A 24,862-nucleotide genomic window follows, 5' to 3' on the forward strand; every position below is an offset into this window, starting at 1 on the left:
AGTTCAGATCACAGGAAAGGCTTCATGGTTCCACGCCAGTAACTGCAAGCTCATTCCAGAGCCTGACAATGGCATGGCCACAAATGTCACCAAGGGACAAGGAGACGAGGATCTAAACCAGGAGAGGAAAGTGGGTGGTCAGGGTGAAAGTCAGGGTCGAAGTATTTCCTTCAAAGCAGAACTGATATGACCACTCTGTTGTTGGGGAAGGTGATGGTGACTTTCTCCATCACTGCTTTGTGTGACTCTGACGCTCTTTCCTGCTGGCTCCTCACATCAGTGGATCCATTGTTATGATGATGGGGCTCACAGATCCCACTTGATCCTCTGACATCAAGTCTGTGGCATCTGGGGTGTCTGAACAATGAATTTAGGCCACTTTATGAGCTGGGGATTTTTTTTTTTCATTTAGATTTTTTGCCGTTGGAGTGCATGAGGATTACAATGTCTGTCTCCTCTCTCTGTGCAGTGCTGATCTGTAGGGGTGAGGGATGGTGTTAGTTTATGGACTAGATGTGAGGCTGTAATTTGTGAAATGATAAAGGAGTACAATAAATGCAATAGAATGCAGACAGCAAAGTACTGAAGTGCACAATCTGGACTCTCGAGGCACCAAAATGGATGATGACACAGAGTCGGTGTGATAGCAGAGACAGGAATGGAAACTCTAACCAGGATGACACGTGGAAATTCCCTTCGCACAAGTTTGACCAGTGTGGTAACATTTGTTCTTGTTGTGTTGTGACACTCTTTTGAAAACAGCTCTTGAATACCAAGACAGACCTAATCTATTCATAAACCAAAACAGGTTACCCATAAAAACACACCACCATTTCCCCTGAGTGATCGTGGAACAATTTTTTGTTATTTTGCACGGCATCTTCCTCATTCTCTTCTCCTGTCTTCTAGGCAAGTGTTGCACCAGGGCCTGTAGTTATCCTGTTGCTATTAGTTTACAAAAAACAACACAAATCAAAAGCAACCAAAGCAAAACAAAAACAGCTTTATTACAATATAGTGTATTTTGTAGAAAAGTGCATGAAAACAAACATATTACATCCTGTTTGTAATCCTTGAATTGTAAATGATAATGTGGTCATTTCTTAACATAAAACCAGAGCAATGAACACACCCAATGTTATAAAATTACAAATATATTAGGATTAAATGCTCTTTATGATTACAAACTACTGTGTAACTGTGTGACTGTGAGCTCTTATCACCCAATGTACCCAGTAAATTTCCGTGATCTTTCCATGAGTTATTTTAAATCTTTTTTATGACAAACTCTGCAATGTAACTTTTAAAATGCCCTTGTTTCCTGACCTCTGTTTTTGAACTTTTTACTGTTCTTACCTTTTATTAAAAAAATGATTTTATAAATGTGTTTTCTTTTGTTTTTCTTTTAATAATTGTGTTGTCATCTGCTGCCTTAATGTCTTTGTAAAGCACTCTGAATCGCCTCATTGTTGAAATGTGCTATATAAATAAATTTGCCTTGCCTTGCCTTGCCATGATCTAACTTTGACCATGAAAATATAAAAAGTAATCTTGCAAGCAGGTTGAAACTGGCTGCTCATAAACTGATGATACCAATGTAACTTGTTTATGTGCCTGCTTAAAAACAAAATTGTTTCCACCTATTGTGAGTCACTCGTTCTGCCCTGTTTAAACGATTCCGTGTGCAAGTAAAACTTTACTTTGACTTGAGAAATGAGTATTAATGTGGAGAAATCAGGACTACACTGAAGAATTTTCCTGACAGCCAACAATGGTTAAGAGCAGTTTATTGCAACAGTCCTTAGATATTGGTAAGGGACCTATGGAGAGTGGTTCTAGGGATGCCAAGGCATGTCTGAGTGATGTTAGTGACTGGGAGACCTGGACATGATGGGTGACAAGAAGGCTGTCTGACTGCCCATGTGGAGGCTCAATGAGGTGAGAGGCTGGCTGGTGATTGAAGGAGATTGGAACCGACGGCACGGCACAAGGAGGCATGAGGTTAGACTAGATTTTAATAACACCTGGAAGGAATAAACAAAGGTAGAGGCAAGACAAGACAATACTGTTTAATAGACTGTAACATCCAGACATATGTACAGAGAGGGAAGGAAAGAATGAGGACAAACAAGAAATGGATACTGAATTGCATGTAAATTACTCTGATCAAGGTCTGTTCACTCTGGCAGGTGGGCTGATTACGGCAATGTGTGACACCTGCAGTAATCAGCTCAGTGCAGACAGGTGAGCAGGGAGAGCAAGGCACAGGGACAAGAGAGACAAGAGGGAGAGAGATGACAGACAGAGGGAGCCAAAGAGAGACAGTCAAAACAGAATAGACAGATACAAAGAGAGCAGGAGGGAATAGGAGAGACCAGGAGGGAAAATGAAGGACAGAAACAGGAGCTGGAGCAAGGATCATGACAGTCTTTGAATCTGTCATCTGTCTCTGCTTCTTCTCTCTTTCTCCTGCTTCTCTCTCTCTCTCCCTGTCTTGCTGCTCCCTGCTCTCCCAAGCTGCCTGCCTGCAGTCTCATTGCAGCGATGTGTCAGCTGCAGTCATTAGTTTACCCAGCTCACCTGTTCACAATCACATCTCATGCAATGTAAGCCCAGTTCATGTATTTGTTCCCTGCCAGACCACAGACTTCAACAGCCACACCTGGATCCAGCTCTCCCCTCATATTCCCTCTGGATCTTGTTCTGTCTCATGACTTCCATAACCACACATGGACTTTGGTCACCTCCATGTTCCCACCGGATCCCTTACTTTGTTTCCTGCTTGCCATTCCCAGAGCCTTGCTTCCTGCCTGCTGGTGTCGATGGCACTTTCGCCGAATCGATTCTGCCTAGTCTCCCGCCAGTTCCCGAATAGCCCAAGCCTACCTGCCCTTTTTCTTTAGTTTTCCCCCGTTGTTAGGAGTACCCCGTCTTGTTGCCATTAGTAATTATTTCTGCTTATTTTTTGTAGGATAAACTTTAGGGCTTTGTTGAGCATTTTTGGATCAGTTTATTTTTGTATTAGATTTGGTTGGTTGTCTCCAAGCTTGTTTTTTTTGTTCTGCGAGTTTCTCATTTTGCTTAGTTTAATTCTGTAGTTTGCCTGCTTTGATGAATAGACTTTGTTTTTGCGAATAAAACCCATTTTTATACTTTGCCTCTCTGCCTATTGAGTATGTCTGCGCTTTGGTTTTCTGACAGCAGGCCCAAATTGGAATATTTTTCATTTTCTAACCCCATTTTGTAGGCTGGAGAAGCAAGGCAAACTGTAACAGACCATCTAAATATGAACACAGCTAGAAGGTTCTATTGAGCTTTTTTGGCTTTCAATTAACACACCCATTGAACAATAAATGTCATTTTCATACAATTGACAAAATACAAGATACTTGAGCTATGAGATTAACTCTACAATGACACACGACCAAGAGTAAAATAACTTTATTTCAAACAGACCATGCACCGCCAGTTAGCAGACCATCTAAATATGAACACAGTTGGAATGTTCTATTGAGCTTTCTTGGCTTTTAATTAACATGTCAGTTGCACAGTAAATATCATTTTCATGTAATTAGCAAAACATGATTTGCTTGAGCTATTTGAGTAAATTTGTGATATATAGTATAATCATAAAAACAAGAAAATAACCAAGTCAGAACTATGATAATCACGAGAACAACCTCTGATCCAAGAATATTTCTAAATCTAAATCAAATGACTCAAAATTCCCGTCACAATCAAATCACAATTATCATTATAAAACCAAAAAACACAAAATATTTAACATACCCACACCACAAATTGAAATAGCTCAAGGTAAATGACAGCCTTTTTAAAAATAATGAAGACCCATAGCTGTGACTATGAACCAAACAAGATTGACATTTTAAGTTTGCATGGTTGATTGTTCACAACAGAAATACCCTTTTGCACCTTTTGCATGTTTTTGGTACAAACATGATATAAAACAGCAATTCATTTGTAATATGTGAGATATACAGCTGCTGGTTGACGTATTTTGTTGATATTATTAATCATTTTTAATAAACAAGTGCCAATGAGAGTCAGAGTTTCTGTGATTTTTTTTCACTCTACATCCTCCACTCTGTCTCCGTCCACAGGCTCTGTATAGCCATTGTTTTTGCACCACTTTTTAAAGGCCTCTCGGGCCTGTTTCAAGGTAATGTTCTTGGGATTCTTGCAATAAACCCGCATGATCTTCTCAGAGAAAGTTGTTGGAAGAAGCTTGGATTTCTGAAAAAAATGATGACAAATTATGATGCAGCCAAGGTTGTCTTACAAAGACACACACACCAGGAACAAACAACACATGCAAGGATATTTCAGTTTGATTGAATTACTATTATTATTATTATTATTATTATTATTTGACTTTGCTGAAGTTCTGACCTGGTCTTCAGGGATCTTGAATCCTCTTTTGAGGTCATCCTTGCTGTAGAAGTATGTATTATTGATGGGGTCCTCCTTTTTCATCCCATAGTCCAAAGTCACGATCTAACAGAGACGTATAGAGAGAAGCCTTTGCTTTATATCCATAAGAAAATTATGCCTGAAGGCTGGCATTATCCTATAATTTATGAAAAGTTTAGAGAAGATAATTAGACTAAACACACAGAAACTTCAAAGTTTTCTGCCTCATTTTCACCCGGAAAGAGATCCTCAGCCAGTTTATCTTTCACATCCTTAATCTTCTGCTGCGGGATCTAGAAGAGACCGCACACCTTTAATATTATTATTGGTTGGTTAAATGTGCTTTATGATGTCAAGTCATGTTTTCATTCTCTGGTATTTCTTCCTATCCTCTTTGCTTGGGCTGAGAAAGGGTTAGAAGTAGGAGGAAAATAATGGTGATTTATTCAATCTTGACTACATGATCTAACAGAGATGTATGAGAGAGAAGCCTTTGTTTTATATCCATAAGAAAATTATGCCTGAAGGCTGGCGTTATCCTATAATTTATGAAAGGTTCAGAGAAGAAAATTAGACTAAACTCACAGAAACTTCAAAGTTGCCTACCTGATTTTCATCCTTAGTCAATTCAGCTTTCATATCATCAATCTTCTGCTGCAGGATCTAAAAGAGACCATGCACATTTAAAGTTATTATTGGTTGGTTCAATGTGCTTTATGATGTCAAGTCATGTTTTCATTCTTACCTCTCGCATTTCTTCCTGTCCTCTTGTCTTGGGCTGAGAAAGGGTCAGAAGTAGGAGGGACATAATGGTGATTTATTCAATCTTGACTACATGATTTGAAATAAAATATCTCGTGAAATTGTGTTTGAACAGGACACAAGATATCAGCATTTTCAGAATTTCTAAATTGATTATTAAAAAGTCAAAATTGACTATTTAGTGTTATCCTGGCCAAAATCAAACAGTGGGTCCAAAAGAACTGGACAGCAATGATGGGTTTGTCCATTGTCTGCATTTTAATATCGTCACATTGTCATTACTAAAAATTACTGATAGAAAAATGCAATCTTGTTGTCACCTCAGACATCAGTTGTTAACATGATCGCCAGCCATCACAAACTAAATGTAATACAAACTCATGAGGACCTTACTGCACACCTTGGTTTCACCCACAAACATGTACAGGTTTCGGGAGACAATCCTCTCCAGAATCTTCCTGGCTTCCTTCGGGTCTTCAGAAGACGACCAAGGGTGGAGGATTCTCTCAAACACCTGATCTACAGGGCAGGCAGAGAAATAAAATGGAAGAACAAGGAAAAGAGTCACAAATCCATCAGTAGCATTTCACAAATGAATAAATGATGCTACCCTGATACGCATAACTGACAAAATCAAACGATATACTGTATGAAAGAACTTTCACTTCATCAATTTCTTATTAGATATGACAAAGGCCATTTACTATGTTCACAACTGTAATCATTTCAACAGTTTTGATGAAAGTATGAATAGTTATCACTCATTACCATTTTATAATTTAAAAAGATTGTGGTGTGATATCACCATCAAACTTATTGAGCCTTAGGTACCATGGAAACTTTGGAAAACATAAGCAGTTACTTCGACTCGCAATTAACCATGTTTCCAAACCTCTCCACCAAACAGTGATCCTTCCAATAATAGTTCAGAAAAATTGCAACGTGTATGGGATCACAGTAGGATCAGCACTCAGGATCTAGAGTTTGGAGGGTGGTATATTTTTTTTAAAATCAAAGAAAACCAAGAACAAAGCTTTAGGAACTGGATTAAACAGTGTGTTTATCTGTGTCAACATACAATAAGTTGCAGTCTTTAATGCAGTCGCTTAATTACTACTGCAAGGAAACGATGGGAAAAGGTGACAGGTCATAAAAAGTGTGGTTTTACTCAGCGATCTTGAAATCTCTATCCTGGGTTATCATGACATGACAGTAAAAGTAATAGTTCATGCTGTTATTTAAAATTATTTTTTTATACAATGACTGAATTAGGCCATTCAAGGTTCAGTTTCCCAATAATGTTTCCAGCACCTTGTTGAATCTAAACCCTGAAAAATTAAGGAAGTTCTCAAGGAAAAAAGGGGTTCCAATCTGGTACTAACAAGGTGCACTTGATACAGTGGCTGTGGTTGCTGATTATATAATGTATTTTAAACATGGCGCAATTGGGATCCACTGACCTGTCAGCTTGGTGTAGGCCTCCGGGTCATTTTTGGCTTCAGACAGTTTAAACCTCTTCGTTTCTGAGACGTCAATCTTGATGTGTTCATCTGCTTTCAAGAAGGCATCACTGATCCTGAATAACAGATCCAACATATTGTCACTTTTGGGAACATTTTGGTACATAGTATATAATAGCGAGAATCATAAAGCAAATTCAAAAAACTACATCAGACAGGAGACAATACTAAATGTTGTAGGACACTGGCATGAAAGGGTAGATACTCACATAATCTGTATGTTTTTGTTTGTTTTGTGCTGATAGGCCCTTCTGTGGAGACAGTTCCTTGTGTGGAACATGTCATATAGATTGCCCACCTCCTGATGAGAATATTGCCTTGAGTTTAGTCACAAGTAAACAGATAAAATAGGTACAGTTTGAAAGCAGATAGAAAGCAGGAGTTAACACCTTGTCTCTGGAGCAGATGTGCTTCTTGGGCTTCTTGGTCTTCTCGTCGTAAACTTCACACACCCTGGCAAGCTTGATGAAGCGCTTATGGTCAAAGTTGCTCTGCATGCCCAGGTGGTAGGCATCCCTGAGATGAGACCAAGTGAGGATACACATGAATAAAAATACAAGTATTCTGTTGAACTTGAGATTGTTGCATATCGTAAAACTAATTGGGGGAATATTGTCATTGTTCAGTGGAAGTAATACACAGTAGTACTTCACTTTATATCAAAAGATTCTACAGTAAAGCAAAATCCACCTGGCAAAGTAGTCAAACTTGTCCACATCAATTCCATTTAGCTTGTTAGCCACAATTTCATAGAGGAAGGACTTCTCCTCTGTCCGACCCTCATATGGCCACTGTGGGGATAACATCAGAAAAGTGGCATTAAGGATTTACTTGTGCAGCAAAAATGATATTGACTGATTTCACAAAATTCACATAAGAACTGACTGATGTCAGGGGTTTTCCTTGAATCTTCTCTTTGATGAATGCCTGGTCATTTTCTTTAGGTTCTTCTGATTTTGGGAATATCGGACCATACAGCTCCATCAGTGACTTTAAACCCTTGTCCTGAGCTTCAGTCAGGGATTTTCCATGAATCATCTCTGTGATGAATTTCAGGTCATTTTCTTTTTCTCCGTCTGGATTCCGATCATACAGCTCCATCAGTGGCTTTAAAACCTTGACCTGATCTTCAGTCAGGGGTTTTCCTTGAATCATCTCTGTGATGAATTTCAGGTCATTTTCTTTTTCTCCGTATGGATCCAGACCATACAGCTTCATCAGTGGCTTTAAACCGTTGTCCTCCACTAGGTGGTCAAACATGAGTAAAGAGGCATCCTCATGCTGTAAAACACACAGATTCATTAATGTTTTAAAGGGGAAGGCTTGAGTAGAAGATTTACTAAAACATGACTGAATGTAAATATCAGTCTTATTTTTCATGTTTGCCATGATGTTTGGTGGGTATAACTCAGGCAATGACTTTGTGTGCTGTGGTGCTACTCTCTGCTCTTCCTTTAACAGATCTCTAACCTCTTCACCTCTGCCACTACACCCCAACTTTTGGATGAACCATTTTGCCTTCAAAAGCATCCCAAGGTTTCAGGCTTCTGCTGTGAGACCAAGTGACAGTACCTCCAAGTCTGTTTCACTGTGTGATGTGGATCGTACATTTTTGATATCAGTGTGTAGTTCACACTGATATCATTTTTGTTGATTAAATCTGAGTACAGGAACATCTGTTCCTAAGGTGTAGTTTTGGGATTCAAGTCAAAATTTCCTGTTATAATTGTATCAGGAACGCTCAATGGTATTCCTGTAACCTTGATAAATATTTATGGTCCAAACTTCGATGATCCATCATTTTTTCCAAACAGTTTTGAATAGGATTCCAGATATCAGTGACACAAACATTATAATGGTAGGCGACTTCAACTGTATAATTGATACCTCTTTAGATAAACAGTCGCAGAAGGTACCAGCAAATAATAAATCCAGTGAGGTCCTAAAAAACATAATGCACAGTCTAAATCTTGTTGATATTTGGAGACTGCGTAACCCCGCCACCAGGGCCTATTCTTTTTTTTCCCCAGTACATAACTCCTACTCGAGGATTGACTTCATGTTGTTAGACTCAAAATTGATTCCCAACGTTGTAACCTCGCACTACCATAATATTTGGTAAGTGACCATGCTCCAGTGTCCCTTGATATCAGATTTAAACACCATAAGAGCGCTTATTCTTGGAGATTTGATAACACCATCTTAAAAGATAAAAGCTTCTTGAAATATATGTCAGAAAGGTTGCCAGAAATTATAGCTACAAATGTAGGGTGACCATATTCTGTTTCTCTGAAAAGAGGACACACTTCCAGCTCGCGCACGAAAAATTTTCAGTCCCCCCCCCCCCCCCCCCCATTTTTAGGGGTTTTCCGTGGGTCAGGGGGCTTTCTGTGCTTCAAACTCAGTTAAACAAATATTCTGAATTCCCCAGAAAATAACACTTTACCTGGATATACAGAAAAATAGCCCAAAACACTCACAAACAGTTGCTTTATAAATAATGTATTCATTAATTTAAAGCAATTCTCCTAAACAATATAATCAGTCACATACAAATATGGCATGCTCTCGTCTTTAATAGTTATTGACTCAAGTTGTGTAGGAACACATGTATTCAGATGTTTAACAAAATAAGAAATAATCATCTCTCTTAAGTCTGACACTTACAACTTAGTTAGGAAAAGTGAGGTAGAGTACCATTCTTCAAAATAACCTCCCAATTATCAATTATGTAAAAATAGAAATAATGCCTCAAAATATTAAACAAAAAGAAAAAAGAGAGGTAGCCTATTCTTCAATGTTCAGTTAGCCCATTCTTCAAAATAATGTGTAATGGCAAATGAAAAAAATATAGAAATAATGCCTCAAGTCAACAGTCCTTTTTTCCTTCTTTTTCCTTTTCTTATTAGCCACAGAGACATAAGTCCCAGCTTTGCAGACTGTACATTCTGCCTCCCATTTGACACGACCCGGACGAAAACAGGGGTACTTTTTCGCATTTCATCAGTGAAATGACATTTGCGTTTCGGCATTTTCTTTCTGTTCGAGTGTTCTCTCGCAGTGTGCCTACCTGCCTGTCAGCCTGCGAGGAAGTGAATCTCCAGCGCCGTGGCGCGCGCCGGCGCTTCAGAGACGCGGCGCTGGCGCTCCGCAGCGTGTGCAGTGGAAATTGTCTGATCGAAGAGAATGGGTTCTAAGTGCTGCGCAGTACGATTCAAGAGCGCGGCGCTGCGCGGCGCGGCGGTTTCGCGTTATGTGGAATTTAGGGGATCAAAAACCCGGACATTTGAAGGACTTTATAAACCCCGGGACAGGCCGGACAGCCTCTCAAAAGAGGACATGTCCGGGCAAAAGAGGACGTATGGTCACCCTATACAAATGACACAGGAGATGTCGATGACTCAACATTATGGGAGGCTATCAAGGCAGTGCTCAGAGGCAACATCATTTCTTATATGGCAAACAGGAAAAAACTGTCGAAAAAAGATTAGTGGAATGGGATGAGTCCATCACCGAGTTAGAAAATTCATACCGAGTCTCGTCAGACCCCAACTCCCTGAATTCAATAATCTCCCTGAGACAAGAATATAATACAATTTTATCCTCACAGGTCAATGAGCAGTTAAATAGAATCAAACAGATGCAATTCGAGATAGGTGACAAGCCCCAGAAATTATTAGCACGTCAACTGAGGCACATTCAAGCCTCGCAGGCTATACACAGAATAAGAACAGGTTCGGGAACTATTCTCACAGACCCTAAAGAAATAAATACACATTTTATGGAATTCTATTCGAAATTATACAAGTCAAGCGGTGATCATGATACTGACAGAATTAAATAATTTCTTTCCCAACTAAACCTGTCCCAACTCAGCCCTGAAGCAGTAGTTCTGCTTGATAAGGAAATTTCTATAGAAGAGCTTATACAAGCAATTAAGGAATCTCCAAATAACAAATCACCTGGGCCGGATGGGTTCACAACAGAATTTTATAAGTGAGTCATTCCACGAAACCGGTGCCTTTTCAACTTTGAAAATGTAAAATTTAAACTATATTTAATTTTTATTTTTTTAGTAGCCAGGAATCACAGAAGGTCTAAAATGACATGAAATTATATTGTGCCATCTCAGGCTGTGTTATTTAATATTTTATAACTGTTTTTCTCCTACTGTTTTCATAATCTTGTCAACCCTGTTACCGACATGAAATTATAAATATACAGTATTTCTAATTAGAACTTGGCAATATATGGTATACATATAAGGAGTACTGTAGTCTCTGTTTCCATTAAGATTATTGTCATTTGTGATTTTTTTTCACTAATTAGATATTTGTCATTCAGATGATCAAATGCACCATAATTTTGCATGGCAATCACATGTTTCAACATACAAATGATATTTTTAAGAAGAGAAATGTTTAAAAATGTTTCAATCTAAAAAATTATGTAGATTAAATCATAATGGTAAAGGTTGAAAGTCCATTTGAATTGTCATTTTTTACATTTTATCAAATTAAGGACAACAACAGGGTTGACGTTATGGTAACAGGGCTGACAAGAGTAACAGTAACAGGACACACACTGCACAAAATGATGAGGTTTTACTTCCCAAGTCAGTAAGTACTAGCTAGTTATAGTATTTTGTTATTGATTGGCATTGTTGTATTAGTGAATCACATAAAATTTCTAAGTCTATGTTTTCATCATTGTTGTTCTATGCATTATTGACAAGTTTCCCAAGAAGAGTTTTTTTGAGACATAACCCTTCTTTCAGGATCTGCATCTCTGCGAGCTCGGTAGCGCCTTTGCTTCTCTGCTGCACTCAGTGGAATACTACTTACATCTGTAAAAGCGTATTATAGTGTAAATATATCACACAACACAGTAAAAAGACAGTAATAACACAATGACTTTTGAAAAATGACTACCTTACATTAAATAGGCTACCCATAGGAGCATGGAAACAGTGAACACTGAACCTTACTAAATGATGTGAATACAGCGCAATAATGCTCACATGATGACCTAAAAATGTTTTCATTTTATAAGGCTAACATTTAAAGACAGTACAACGAGGGTAAACACTATTCTGTGTCATCCCTGTTACTCACACGTCAAATCCTGTTACTGTGGAAAGGTAACAGGGTTGACAGTAACAGGGTTGACCTAACCTGGCAATAGCCAGATTAATAATTGTGTAGTACTTGATAGTACTCCACAATATTAATCTGGGACCGCTCCATGTAAATCCGTTCGGAGGAAAGAGGCACGGATTGGACAATGCAACAGTATGTCCCGCCTCTGACAGGTTTGTTTTTAGCCAATCGCGGGATCTTCACAACGAGCGGAGCCAATTGGTAGATTAAACTCTTACCAAAACCCGTAGGTAAAAAAGCACAAACATCTTTACCATCCAGAAATGCGCAAAGCGCCTCTCGTTGTTCTTCCTTCAAAGAAGCGATAGGAGATTCAGCTAAAACTGACTTAATAGCAGCATCTACACGATCGTTGTCCTCCGTTGCCATGTTTGTTTTGATCTACTGCATGATTGGCCCGTGCCAACTTGGCTCTGTACAAACAGTGAATGCGGGAGCGGAGCAAGATGGTTTCTTGAGAGATTTGTGAACTCACAAATATCGCGAGAATTCAACTTGCTGGCAAGGTTAGGGTTGACCATTTTAAGCTAATTTGCTTGTAGCTAGCTAAAATAAATGCTAGCTAAAGTGCAAGCTATGTACTTTGAAAGATAATTACTTGTAGATATTGATTATATTTTGAAAAATAGAAAATTGATTATGTTGATATGTTTAAAAACTGGTAACAGGATTGACGTTGTATGCTTGTCCCCCCTGGTTAAACCTTGAAAAACTTCAAAATACCAAATCAGAGATGAGAGAAACTTACTTGTCAATGAGCTGTTAGCATCCTGGTTCCGAGATGATGCAACCTCCTTTAAATCCTGTCAAATCTGGAATGTACCATTATTTTTATAGGGTTTTTTAGTTAGGGTAACAGGATTGACACGAAATCAGGGGAAGCCGATAAATTGGTAATTTATAATGATTAATATATATTTTATTACCAAAAACACTGTTTTACAATAAGATCATACTTTAAACTACATGTAAATGTAAAAATTTTAACATTTTGCCTACATTTTACAAATGAAAAGTCCTGTACACATACAAGAACAGTGAGGGACAGGCCAAAAACCTCACCCTCATCAGCATGAAAGTAATTTAAATTAATTAAAATAACATTTCATTGACTTTAATTTGATGTAATATTAAGGAGAGAAGACAGGGTAATGTTATATTTTTAAATGAAATATTAATTTGTTGTTATCATAATTTTATGACTGATTACTTTTTGGGGACGCAAAAGGCACTGATTTCATGGAATGACTCAAGTGCTTCTATAAGGAATTAGCCCCGCTCCTGCTGCGTATGATTAAGCATACTGCAGCAAAGGGCAGGTTACCTCAAACACTTTATAGAGCAAACATCTCACTAATTTTAAAAAAGAACAGAGATGCGTTGGAAGCCTCATCCTGTAGGCCAGTGTCACTGATCCCAAACGAAACAAAACTGATTAGCAAAATCCTGGCAAACCGCTTAAAAACACATATTCATACGATTGTGCATCCTGATCAAACAGGTTTTATCCTTAATAGGCATATTTATTTTAACTTAAGGCGTCTATTCAACATACTGTATACTAAGCGTAATACAGAAACAGTTGCAATATCAGTTGATGCTCCAAAGGCCTTTGACCAGGTCGAGTGGCCGTACATGTATGAGACTTTAAATGCATTTGGCTTTGGTAAGGTATTTATAGACTGGATACGGATTTTGTATGCTCATCCTACTGCAAGTGTTATTACAAACCAGGATGTCTCCTCTGAATTCCCACTACGTCGTGGAACTAGACAGGGAGATCCCACCTCCCCTTACCTTTTCGATTTGGTCGTAGAAATGCTAGCTACAAAATACGTCAGCACGCCAGGATATCACCTGTCTCTATTAAAGGGCAAAAACACCACCTGTCGCTTTAAGCGGATGACATATTATTGTATGTGTCTAACCCAAAAGAGACAATCTCATCAATCATGGAGGTATTTGATCATTTTGGCTCCCTTTCAGGCTTTCAAATTAACTGGGAAAAAAGTGAATTAATGCCAATACATCTAAATCATAACAGTACCACGCTGAATTCTGTTCCCTTTAAAATCGCCACGGACAGGTTCACGTACCTAGGGGTGTCTGTCACCAGGAAACCTGGCCTGCTACTCGAGGAAAATTGGAATTTAAAGATGAAACAACTGAAGCAGAATATTGAATTCTGGAAGACCCTCCCACTGTCACTGGTAGGGAGAATTAATGCTATTAAAATGGTAGTTCTCCCACGTTTCCTATATATTTTCCAATCAATACCATCCTTTATTCCACAAGCATACTTCAGGAGGCTGGACTCAATAGTGACTCCTTTTCTCTGGCAAAACAAAGTAGCACGTATAAACAAAAAACACCTCTGTAAATTAAAACAGGAGGGAGGCTTCGGCCTGCCAAACTTCAAATGTTTCTATTGGGCAGCACATCTAAATATTCTGGCTTTCTGGAGGAACTCGAACCTTACTGAGGATACAACCAGTCCATACCCTGCCTGGCTTTCTTTAGAGAAAGCAGCATGTGAAGGGACTTCTCTCCTAGCCCTATTGAACAGCCCCATCAAAATTAGCAAATCACTGTACAAAGGTAACTTTATGATACACAACTTGGTAAAAATTTGGAATCAGATTAAATCACATTTAAAGGACCCAAATATGTACAATGATACACAAATTTGTAACAATCATGCTTTCAAGCCCTCTGCTGGAGACCCAGTGTTTGCTCGATGGAGGGAGAAGGGAATGGGGTCCCTGAGCGATTTATATCAGAAGGGGCACCTGATGTCTTTTGAGCAACTGAAAGCTAAGTACAACCTGCCAGCCTCGCATTTCTTCCGCTATCTGCAGATCAGAAATTTTATGAAGGCCCATGTATCAACGTTATCAGACATCCCACGACACCATGGACTTGAAAGAATAATTCAAATCACGCCAGGTAAAAAAGGAGCAGTATCAAGTCTTTACCAGATACTCTTCAACCAGATAGAAACTAGCACAGAAAAGCAAAGGTTGGAGTGGGAATCTGAACTGGGAGTGCCTCTTTCCACAGAATACTGGGACACATGTCTTTCAAATATTCATCGATGCTCAATTAATGTGAGGCATAAATTAATTCAGTTTAAAATAATACATAGATTACACTACTCAAAGATAAACGTTAACAAGATGTATCCTAATGTATCAGCCTTGTGTGACAAATGCAAGAATCAGGATGGAACACTCACTCATCAGCTCTGGACGTGCCCCAGTCTCCACCCATTCTGGTCTTCAATATTTGATTTTTACTCAAAGGCATTTAAAAGGTTGTGTGAACCCTGCCCCCTGGTGGCCATTTTGGGATTATTCTAGCAGTAGAAAGTCTTTACAACAGTCTTTATGTTTCGGTGCCATTTTGGCTAAAAGACTTATTTTAAGACACTGGAAGTCAGACAAAGTACCTTCAATTGAAATGTGGCTGAGGGAGCTCAGTGAAACTCTGTGCATGGAGAAATTTAGGTATAAAAATGCAGGCAGACGGGCAATCTTTGATAAAGTATGGGAGCCTGTATTAAAGTACCTGAAGGACTCGAGTGAGGTCAATGTTACAATATGAACGTCTTCTCAGGATAACTCTGTCATGATGCTGGCTGTAAAAAGGTCCTTTTCCCTGTCATATGGTATTGATTTCATCTGTTGTCAGCTTCTGTTTAGTTTCTGCTGCCATCGTTGTTCTATAAACTTCAGCTCAGGCTTACATTTTTTTCTTGTTGTTTTGCCACAGAACCCAAGCTGTGTAGAAATCCGCCATTCTGTCATATCCAATCTATTTATGTTTGATGTTGCTGCTGTGTTTTTTCTTTTGTATCATATTTTATTTTTGTATATTACAAAACATATAAAACTATGATTGTTTTGTGAGAGACATGTATTCTATCCAATGTACACTTGGCAATAAAAAGAATATAAAAAAAAAATTCCTGTTATTATTACAGTGATTAACACAAATTTGTATCCTTGTAATCCATATGCATCAAATTTACCTTTTTTTTGTGCTCAATATATGTACATATTTTACAAATAACAAATGCCCATATGTCCGATGATGGTTATATTACTATATTTATATCAATATTTCAACATCTGAATCCTTGAAGTTCTGAAGCATTAGAAGTGAAGAAGAACAAGAACTTAGTGTCTGGAAATATTTCCGACACATACAGAGTTAGAAAAGTTTCCCTCTGCTTCCATGACAAGCAAAGGCACAAGCTACTACTGTTAGTCAAAGTTCATATTTAATTGATAAAAATGAGAGTGGTATTGATCCCACTGACAGAAAGTTGCTAAGTATACTTCTCAAATCCTGGATTATTCCTTTGAGTTTTTAAACAAATTTTCACATATAAAGAATAAGTTTGCAGGCCACAGGAAGTGAATCTTCTGTGGTTCAACAGGAGGTTTGAGAAATCTGAGAAAATAACCCTGACAAAGTCAGTGCAGTGGCTTGTACCACTGAAAAAAGGACAGTAGAGATGATCTGTGTTTTAATCAGTGTTCCATGAGGAATGAGACATGCTGTATTTAAGGTTGTTCCATAAGCTGTGATTTTGACCTTGACATCTACACATGGACTTGTTTATGTCTTTAATTTGTATTGACATTTGTGTACAGCTATGTTGTTTATTAAGACATGCTCCTTTTTTTAAACATGCTTCAGTTTTGTGGTTGACTATTATGGCATACATCATCAACAGCAAAAGTAGTTCAGTTTTTCTTACCTTCCATTGTTCTTCGGGGCATGCTTTGGGGATAAAAATTCCATCGTACAGATGAGAAAAGGGACCATGTCCTAGATGTGGAGAAAGAAACATGAAATCACCTGGTGATCATGTGTGAACTGCAGGGTGATTGTGTCTTATCAGACATGTTTTATTTTAAACTAATTAATATTGGCAGCAAGCCTGTACCCCAAATTACCAGTTTATCTTGAAATATTTATTTGTATTTGACTGATTTTTATCTGTTCCCATTTCCTTTAATTGTTTTCTGCTGCAAAGTCAGTATTTCCTCCATTTTTTGATGAAGAAGGTACATTATACAATGTTGTTTTCAGCAGTACAAATACCAGTAGACATGTGAGTATAGTTCCAAATAAAATAACAAATTTCAATGTAGGACAAATTTCAACTGAATTTCCAGAAACAAGTAACTACATTTTAATAACGACTCAAAGTTACGATCATTGATAAGTGTTCAAAATCTTTACTCACTGTTGAGGAAGCTATTGGGTGACAGGGAGTGACTAAATACATGAAAACAAAATTTAAAAAATCATTTACATGTGTACAAGTATATGCTGCACTGTCCTCCAGCCAAAATAAATGAAAATTACAATATGAACCCATCCATATATTGTTTTTATTTTCTATTTATGTGTTGCCTGATGCAGTCCTTGCCAAGAGAACAAAATGCTGTTTGCAAAAAATCGTTTCACTTTCATATTCACGCTGAAGCACACACATCAGATACCATCAAAATAAGAAACAGGTATTACAGGAAAGGTGTGTATCACTTACCGAGGTCATGGCAAAGACCTGCAATCTCCACACAGAGGATGTCTCTGTCATTGATTCCCAGTTCTGGCTGCTTTGAACTCAGAGCTCTTGCAAGCTCTCCTGCCAAGTGGGCCACGCTGTGTCATCAAATACAGTGTACAGACACACACACACACACACACACACACACACACACACACACACACACACACACACACACACACACACACACACACACACACACACGTACATATTGAACACTGCTACCATTGTAGGGACATACCATTGACTCCCATTCATATCTAACCCCTAACCCTTACCCTTACCTTAACCCAGACCAAAACAATGCCTAACTCTAAAGAAACGTTTTTGCACTTTTACTTTTTTCAGTAACAACAACATGGCCAAGAAAACACTGTTTAAACTTGTGGGGACCGAAATGAGGTCCCCACAAATGCCATTGTTTTCGGTTTTCCTACAGTTGTAATTCATTTGTTGTCCTTATTGGTTTTTCCTTATGTCTGAATTCTTGCTTGTGTTGTACGTCACTTTGGACAAAAGCGTCTGCCAAATGAAATTGTAGAATTGTAGAATTGTAGTTGTGGGGACATTTGGTCCCCACAAGTATAGCCAGCACCTGACCACACACACACACACACACACACACACACACACACACACACACACACACACACACACACACACACACACACACACACACACACACACACACACACACCAATCTCTTTACTTGTTTTATGGTTTTCATGTGGTGTTACACTACAAACTGATCATTACCTTAATTTAGATTGTGACTGATTTAGCACACATAAAAATGAATCTGGTGGAAAACGTGCTGACGTACCCGACTGAGTGCTCAAAGCGGTTGTGGGAGGCTCCTGGGTAAACAAAATAGGCTTCTCCAAGCTGCTTTATGTGTCGTAGTCTTTGAAACTGAGGTGTGTCCATGATTTTGATGAGAAGTGGGTGTAACTTTATAAGACCATGGATGGGATCATTAAGCACCTGTTGGAGGAGAATAGGACAGCAAATCAGACACACCCAGCAAGAATATTTCCCAAAGATTACACTGTTATCATAGAGAGAAAAAACTGAAAAAAATAAAGAAAAAAGTACAAATTTTCATGTTGACTGTCAAAAACAGGCCAAATTGAGCACAATATCATATTAAAAATCTGTACCTTTACAAATATTAATTTATTCCTTTTCAATGTGTAACCATAAATAACACGGTTTAACTGTATTTGAATCAGCATAAAGCACAAAAAATGCAAAAAATTCTTATGATCTCTCATTATCCCCGAGAGAGCATGAGAACGGACCAGTACGGGCCAGAATCTGACGGTAAATTACACAGTGTAGATCGACTTTTCTTCACATCAGACAGGTGAGCTGGCACACACAGAAAAGTAGTTCAGTTTGCAGCTGTTCAGGACTATTTCCTCTTCATTACAAACCTGCAGCATCTGACAAGATTCAGCAAAGTCTGCAAACACAGAGAACTGTATGCATTCACTCACAGAACAGCAGCAGTGACTTCTATAATTTGTGTTAACGAATAATTAACCCGGACAGGGAGAAACAACCAACCAGGATCTCGGGACAAGTCACACTGTCAGACAGCTGTCACAGAGTTAAAGTCTATCAGCTGCTGTTTATTGTTTTACCACATTGCAGCCATCCTCAGGTCAAGTCCTGAGCTTTCAGTTTCAGTGTGAAAGAACTCATAAATAAGCTGGGCTATCAGTTAATTAGACACTTTGATCAGTTGCTATTAGTTTAGATTTAGTCTGTTACTGTTGTTCATCATATTCCCCTTGGTGTGTTGTCTAGTCTCGCCTGAAAGACAAATATCATGTTACAATATTGACACTTTACCAGACTGATGAAGCCAGCAATGTTCCATATCCCCAGTCTGAAAAATGTTCTAGATTCAAGTTAAGTCACCTTGTGTTTTTTCTCCAGGAAGTAATTGACAGCATTCCTGATTGCTGTACGATGATCACATTTCCTTAAGATAAAGAAAAGCATAGTAGAGAATTAATGAGCTAAATAAATTGAGAATGAAGCTTGCTTTAATGTGAACACACTTACAAATTTTCCTTCGAAGAATCAGAATTTTGCTGATTATCACCAGTGTTCTGCGGTTCTGTGTTAAAGAGTAAATTTTTACTAACAGTCCTGATATTCTTAGTGTTTATAATGAAAAGCGACTATATAATTTGTCATTTACAACCATGAGAGACAAGACAGAAACACAAGAGAAGATTTCAGTTAAAACCATTGTCATTTGACTAAGTTATTTAAGCCAATCATGAAATCAACCAAATTTACCTACCAAACCTACAAAGCAAAATTCATATAGCTTTTTAAAATCCTTCTTTCATCAAGAACTCACGCATTTCCTTCATGTCCCCATCTTTGATTTCCTTTTTCTCCATTGGGATTGTTGTAGGTTTTCGGTGTTGATATGACAAGTGGTCAGTAAATATTTCAGAATACTGAAGCTGTTCAGCACTTGCTTCCTTACTAAAAGACACAGAGAGTTCGAACAAGATCAGCCTTTTATGCTCAGCAACAACACGCCCTTATTTTAGTCACTGCCTACAGAGGAACAGTAAAACCCTTCATATCATTTGCATGATTCAGGTAAAAACGAAAGGTGTATAGTTGAGATTCAAATGAAGACAAAGTTTGAATATGAGTGTGCTCCAACCTTTGAGTACTGAATATCCATGTATTCCTTTAAAAATGTGGTAATGACAACTGAGTAGCCAAATTGCATTTGTTGTTTGAATTTTGGTCAGACCTCTGAACATGAGCCTGGTGTGGGAGCTCTGTCCTTCAGCTGGAATATTCACTCTGCCATTTCTCTTTCTTTATTATGATTGGATGGAGAAATACATGGACTGTGTTGCAGCTGTGACTCAGTTTGCAGTCTCTCTGGATGTATAAATGTCCGTAAACGTGGCATGACTCACATTAACCACTCCTGATCCAATCCTGTCCAACAGGAAACCACAAAGGCTGACAAGTAACTGACAGCACAAACAGAGGAAAAGTTAATTTTTGGTTTCCAGCTCTCACAATCAGCTGAACCGACACCATAGATACCTATGGCTGATCTACTAGATCTACTAGCAGATACTAGGCAGCTGGTGTAGTGGGGGGTTTTGGCCAGGAACGGGGGGGGGGGGTCCAGGCAGGGGGAACCGGTAGATGTTGCTGGGAAATGGACCAAGGGTTCTGGGGGTTGGATCCCGGGCAAGGCTGGGGTCTGAGAGGAGGCAGGAGGAGAATGCCGGGAAACTAGAAGGGCCCACAGGGGAACGAGAAGGGCCCACTGGGGAACTAGAAGGGCTGGCAGGGAAGGAAGGATGGGGGACAGGAAGGACAGAAATGGGAGAGGGACTGAAGGGGACTCTGGGCTGGAACTGGACCTGGGCTCAACTGGACTGGGAGAGGGATTAAAATTAACTGGACGGACTGGGGAATGAGCTGGGACCAGGGACTGGACCGCCGGACCAGGACAGGAACCGTTACTAGGCTGGGGACAGGATTGGGGGCTCGGCAGAACTTGAACTGAGGGGAGCACTGGGCTGAACTGGGGGAGGCGTGCCACAGGCTGGGCTGAACTGAGGAGGAGCACAGGGCAGGGCAGGACCAGACCGGACCGGGAGGGTCCGCTCCGGAGGACGGACTGTAGACCGGACAGGCTGGGGATGAGAGGGCCAGGAGGGTCCGTTCCGGGGGACGCCCTGAAGGCGGGACAGGTCGAGACTGGACCGGGCGGAGGGCCCGTTCCGGGGGACGGCCTGAAGGCGGGACAGGTCGAGACTGGACCGGGCCGAGGGCCTGCTTCAGAGGGTGGCCTGGAGGCGGGGTCGGCCGAAGCTGGACTCGCCGGAGGGTCCACCTCCGAGGACGGCCTGGGGGCCAGACGGGCCAGGCCTTGACAGACTGGAGCTGGCCAGACTGGGGGGGCCGTATTGGAGGGAGGCCCCGAAACTGGACAGACAGGGTGGATCGTTCAGGGGGACGGCCCGGGGGCGGTACAGCCAGGATGGACTGCTCCAGAGGATGGTCCGGGGACTGGGCGGGTAGGAGCTGGACAGATAGGAGGGGCCGTTCCAGAGGATGGTCCTGTGGGATTGACAGACAGGCGGGGCCGCTCCGGCGGACGGCCCGGGGGCCGGACAGACAGGCGGGGTCGCTCCGGCGGACAGACAGGCGGCCGCTCCGGCGGATGGCCCGGGGGCCGCTCCGGCGGATGGCCCGGGGGCCGGACAGACAGGTGGGGCCAGACAGGAAACTGGGTTGGGGGCGGAGCCGGGTCCGGTGGGTCCTCAGGCGGACGGCCCGGGGGCCGGACAGACAGGCGGGGCCGGACAGGAAACTGGGTTGGGGCGGAGCCGGGTCCGGTGGGTCCTCCGGGGGTGGAGCCGGGTCCAGGGGCCCCCCGGGGGCGGCACAGGATCCAGGGGGATCCTCACACGGGGGGCCCCTGGGGTGAGGAGGGAGCCCACAGACACATCGATTGACAATGTGTCAAAAAGGGAGACAAATGTTTTACAGAAAAAAACAGATATTTTTGCTGAATTCTGCCTCACTATTGGCTCTAAAGTTACAACAAGGAAGAACCAATTTGGCCAAAATATATTTAAAGGGAGAGCAGATGGAGAGTGTTGCTCTGAAAATGGTGTTATGATCTAGAATTAAAGTAATTTTTGACAGTCTCAGTGCTTACAGTATTTTTTCTTGAAACACACTGAGCTGTTTTGCTGAACATTAATATGTTTCTAATCATGTTGATCACGTTCAAACTAAGGTCTGTGTCAAGCCCAAATGGAATTTGTTTACATGACCACTCCATCCTATGTAGTTGTGGCTGCTTCTGACAACGGACCAAATGTGAAATGTGTGTTTGTGCAAATCCTGTCCCCTGTGCTTTATAATAATAACAAACAGGTAAGGGAAGCCTTGCTAAGGACCCAGAGCCACGGGCTACAGTATGTCTGATGCTAGTGCTAACAGAAACAGCAGTTAAGATCACAGGAAAGGCTTCATGGTTCCATGCTAGTAACTGCAAGCTCATTCCAGAACCTGACAATGACATGGCCACAAATGCCAACAAGTGACAAGGAGGCGAGGATCTAAACCAGGAGAGGAAAGTGGTATTACATGATGAACACAAATGCTGCTAGTTCCCATGTAAAGTCCACTATGCATCAAATGCACTGCTGTGCTTAAATATGTACACATTTTACAAATAAACAAAATGTCATTCATAGTCTGATAATGTTATATTACTATTTTTTTGTCATATTTCAACATCTGGAGTGCCGAAGTTTAAAGAGATTAGAAGAGGAAGAAGAACATAAAACAAGAACCTTTGTGTCTGAAATATTTTCAACCATACAGAGTTAGAAAAGTTCCCCCTGCTTCCCATGAAGCAAGGCAAAGCTGTTAGTCAAAGTTCTAATTAATTGATAAAAAACGGAGAGTGTGGTTGAGCCCACGGACAGAAAGTCACTGAGGTATACTTCTCAATGCTGGATTATTCTTGAGTTTTATAAACTAATGACTCCGACCATTTCAACATTGATAGAAAAAGTTACAAGGTACAGGAAGTGCTCCTCAGCCTAAACTCCTCTTGGCTTCAGCAGAAGGTTTGAGAGTCTGAGAAATAAACCTGACAAAGTCAGGTGCAGTCAAGACAGTGGCTGTACCACTGAAATAAAGACAGTATACGATGGATCGGTTTTTAAACCCAGGTTCCATGTGAAATGAGGACATGCTGTATACAAGGTTGATCCATAAGCTGTTTGATTTTGATGCAAATTAAACCAAGCCAGTACTAAAGTAGCTATTTTTGTGTGTTGTTGTTGCTCCTTGCATTCTACACATGACTTTGTTTATTGCTTTTAATTGTTGGCCGTTGGGTACAGCTATGTACACAAACACAGCTCTGGTATGTTTTTTTTAAATGCCTTCAGTTTTATGGTTGACTTTATATATCATACATCATTCAACAGGCAGAAATTGTTTAATTTTCTTACCTTCCATTTGTTTCACCCCTTGCTTTGGGATGAAAATGTCCATCGTAATGAGAAAAGGGACCGTACCTAGATGTGGAAGAAAGAACATGAATCACCTACTGGTGATTATGTGTGACAGCGAGGGTTGTGTGCCTATCAGACATGTTTTATTTTAAAACTAATTCAATATTTTGCCAGCAAGCCTGTACCCCAATTTACCGCTTTATCTTAAACTTTTGTATTTGACTGATTTTTCTGTCTCCAATTTACTTAATTGTTTTCTGGTGCAAAGGTCAGTATTTCCGTGCCATGATGTTTGGGATGAAAGAAGGTAGCATTAGACAATGTTGTTTTCAGCAGTACAAACAAATAGCTGGTAACATGATGTACGAGTCCCAAGCAATAAGACAAATTTCAATGTCAGACAAATTTCAACTGAATTTCAGAAACAAGTAACTACATTTTTAACAATGACTCACAAGTGACTAGAATTGATGAAGTGTTCAGAAATCTATGAGCTTTACTGTTGAGGAAGCTATGGATGATAGGGAGGACTGAAATGCATGCAAAATCCATTTCCATGTACAAGTATGTGCAGACTGTCTTCTGGCCAAAAACAAAAAAAATTAGCAATATGAACCTCCATGAACATTGTTTTTATTTTCCATTTATCTGTTGCCCTGATAGCTTCCTGTTACATAAGAACAAATGGTGTTCGCAAAAAAATCGTTTCACTTTATATCACGCTCAGGTCACATACATCAATACATTCCAAATAAGAAACACGTATTACAGAAAGGTGTGTATCCACTTACCGAGGTCATGGCAGGAGACCTGCAATCTGCACACAGAGGATGTCTCTCTCATCGATTTCCAGTTCTGGCTGGCTTGACCTCCAAACTTTTGCAACTCTCCTGGCCAAGTGGGCACGCGTCACCAAATATAGCGTTAACACACACACACGCACGCACGCACGCACGCTACGCACGCCGCACCAACACACACACACCACAATTTTTGCTTTGTTTTAAGTTTTTCATTATGGGTGTACACTACCACAACTGATCATGACCCTATTTAGATTGTGACAGATTTTACACACATATAAGTGTGAATCATGTTGGAAAACGTGCGACGTACCGACAGGAGTGCTCAAAGCGGTTTGGGAGGCTCCTGGGTAAACAACATAGCTCCTCAAGCTTGCTTATGTATCGTAGGTCTCTAACTGATGTATGTACCATGATTTTGATGAGAAGTGGGTGTACTCATAAGACATGGATGGGATCATTAAGACCGTGTTGGAAGACGGTAAGGACAACAATCAGACACACCCGAGCAAAGAATATTTCCCCAAAATTACACTGTTGCATAAGAGAAAAAAACTGAAAG

At 40.1% G+C, this 24,862-nt stretch overlaps 1 protein-coding gene across 7 annotated transcripts in view; it reads right to left on the reverse strand.

The window, feature by feature from the left end:
* Positions 1 to 24,862, reverse strand: part of LOC110972768 (deoxynucleoside triphosphate triphosphohydrolase SAMHD1-like) — a 126,337-nt gene that overhangs the window by 81,933 nt on the left and 19,542 nt on the right. The window contains exons 8-18 of one of the 7 annotated variants that reach the window (XM_051949153.1): positions 7,599 to 7,994; positions 7,404 to 7,504; positions 7,103 to 7,229; positions 6,923 to 7,014; positions 6,654 to 6,769; positions 5,594 to 5,712; positions 5,177 to 5,209; positions 5,038 to 5,094; positions 4,635 to 4,724; positions 4,411 to 4,515; positions 3,426 to 4,254 (exon numbers count right to left, since the gene is read on the reverse strand). In XM_051949153.1, the coding sequence (XP_051805113.1) occupies positions 4,087 to 4,254; positions 4,411 to 4,515; positions 4,635 to 4,724; positions 5,038 to 5,094; positions 5,177 to 5,209; positions 5,594 to 5,712; positions 6,654 to 6,769; positions 6,923 to 7,014; positions 7,103 to 7,229; positions 7,404 to 7,504; positions 7,599 to 7,994 (1,404 nt within the window). In that variant the 3' untranslated portion in view covers positions 3,426 to 4,086. Of the gene's footprint in view, positions 1 to 3,425; positions 4,255 to 4,410; positions 4,516 to 4,634; positions 4,725 to 5,037; positions 5,095 to 5,176; positions 5,210 to 5,593; positions 5,713 to 6,653; positions 6,770 to 6,922; positions 7,015 to 7,102; positions 7,230 to 7,403; positions 7,505 to 7,598; positions 7,995 to 24,862 lie in introns of those variants that run through there. The other 6 variants (XR_007942377.1, XR_007942378.1, XM_051949154.1 and 3 more) reach the window with 6 other exon arrangements.

This window comes from Acanthochromis polyacanthus, chromosome 6 (assembly GCF_021347895.1).
Source record: "Acanthochromis polyacanthus isolate Apoly-LR-REF ecotype Palm Island chromosome 6, KAUST_Apoly_ChrSc, whole genome shotgun sequence".
Classification (NCBI taxonomy): Eukaryota; Metazoa; Chordata; class Actinopteri; family Pomacentridae; genus Acanthochromis; species Acanthochromis polyacanthus.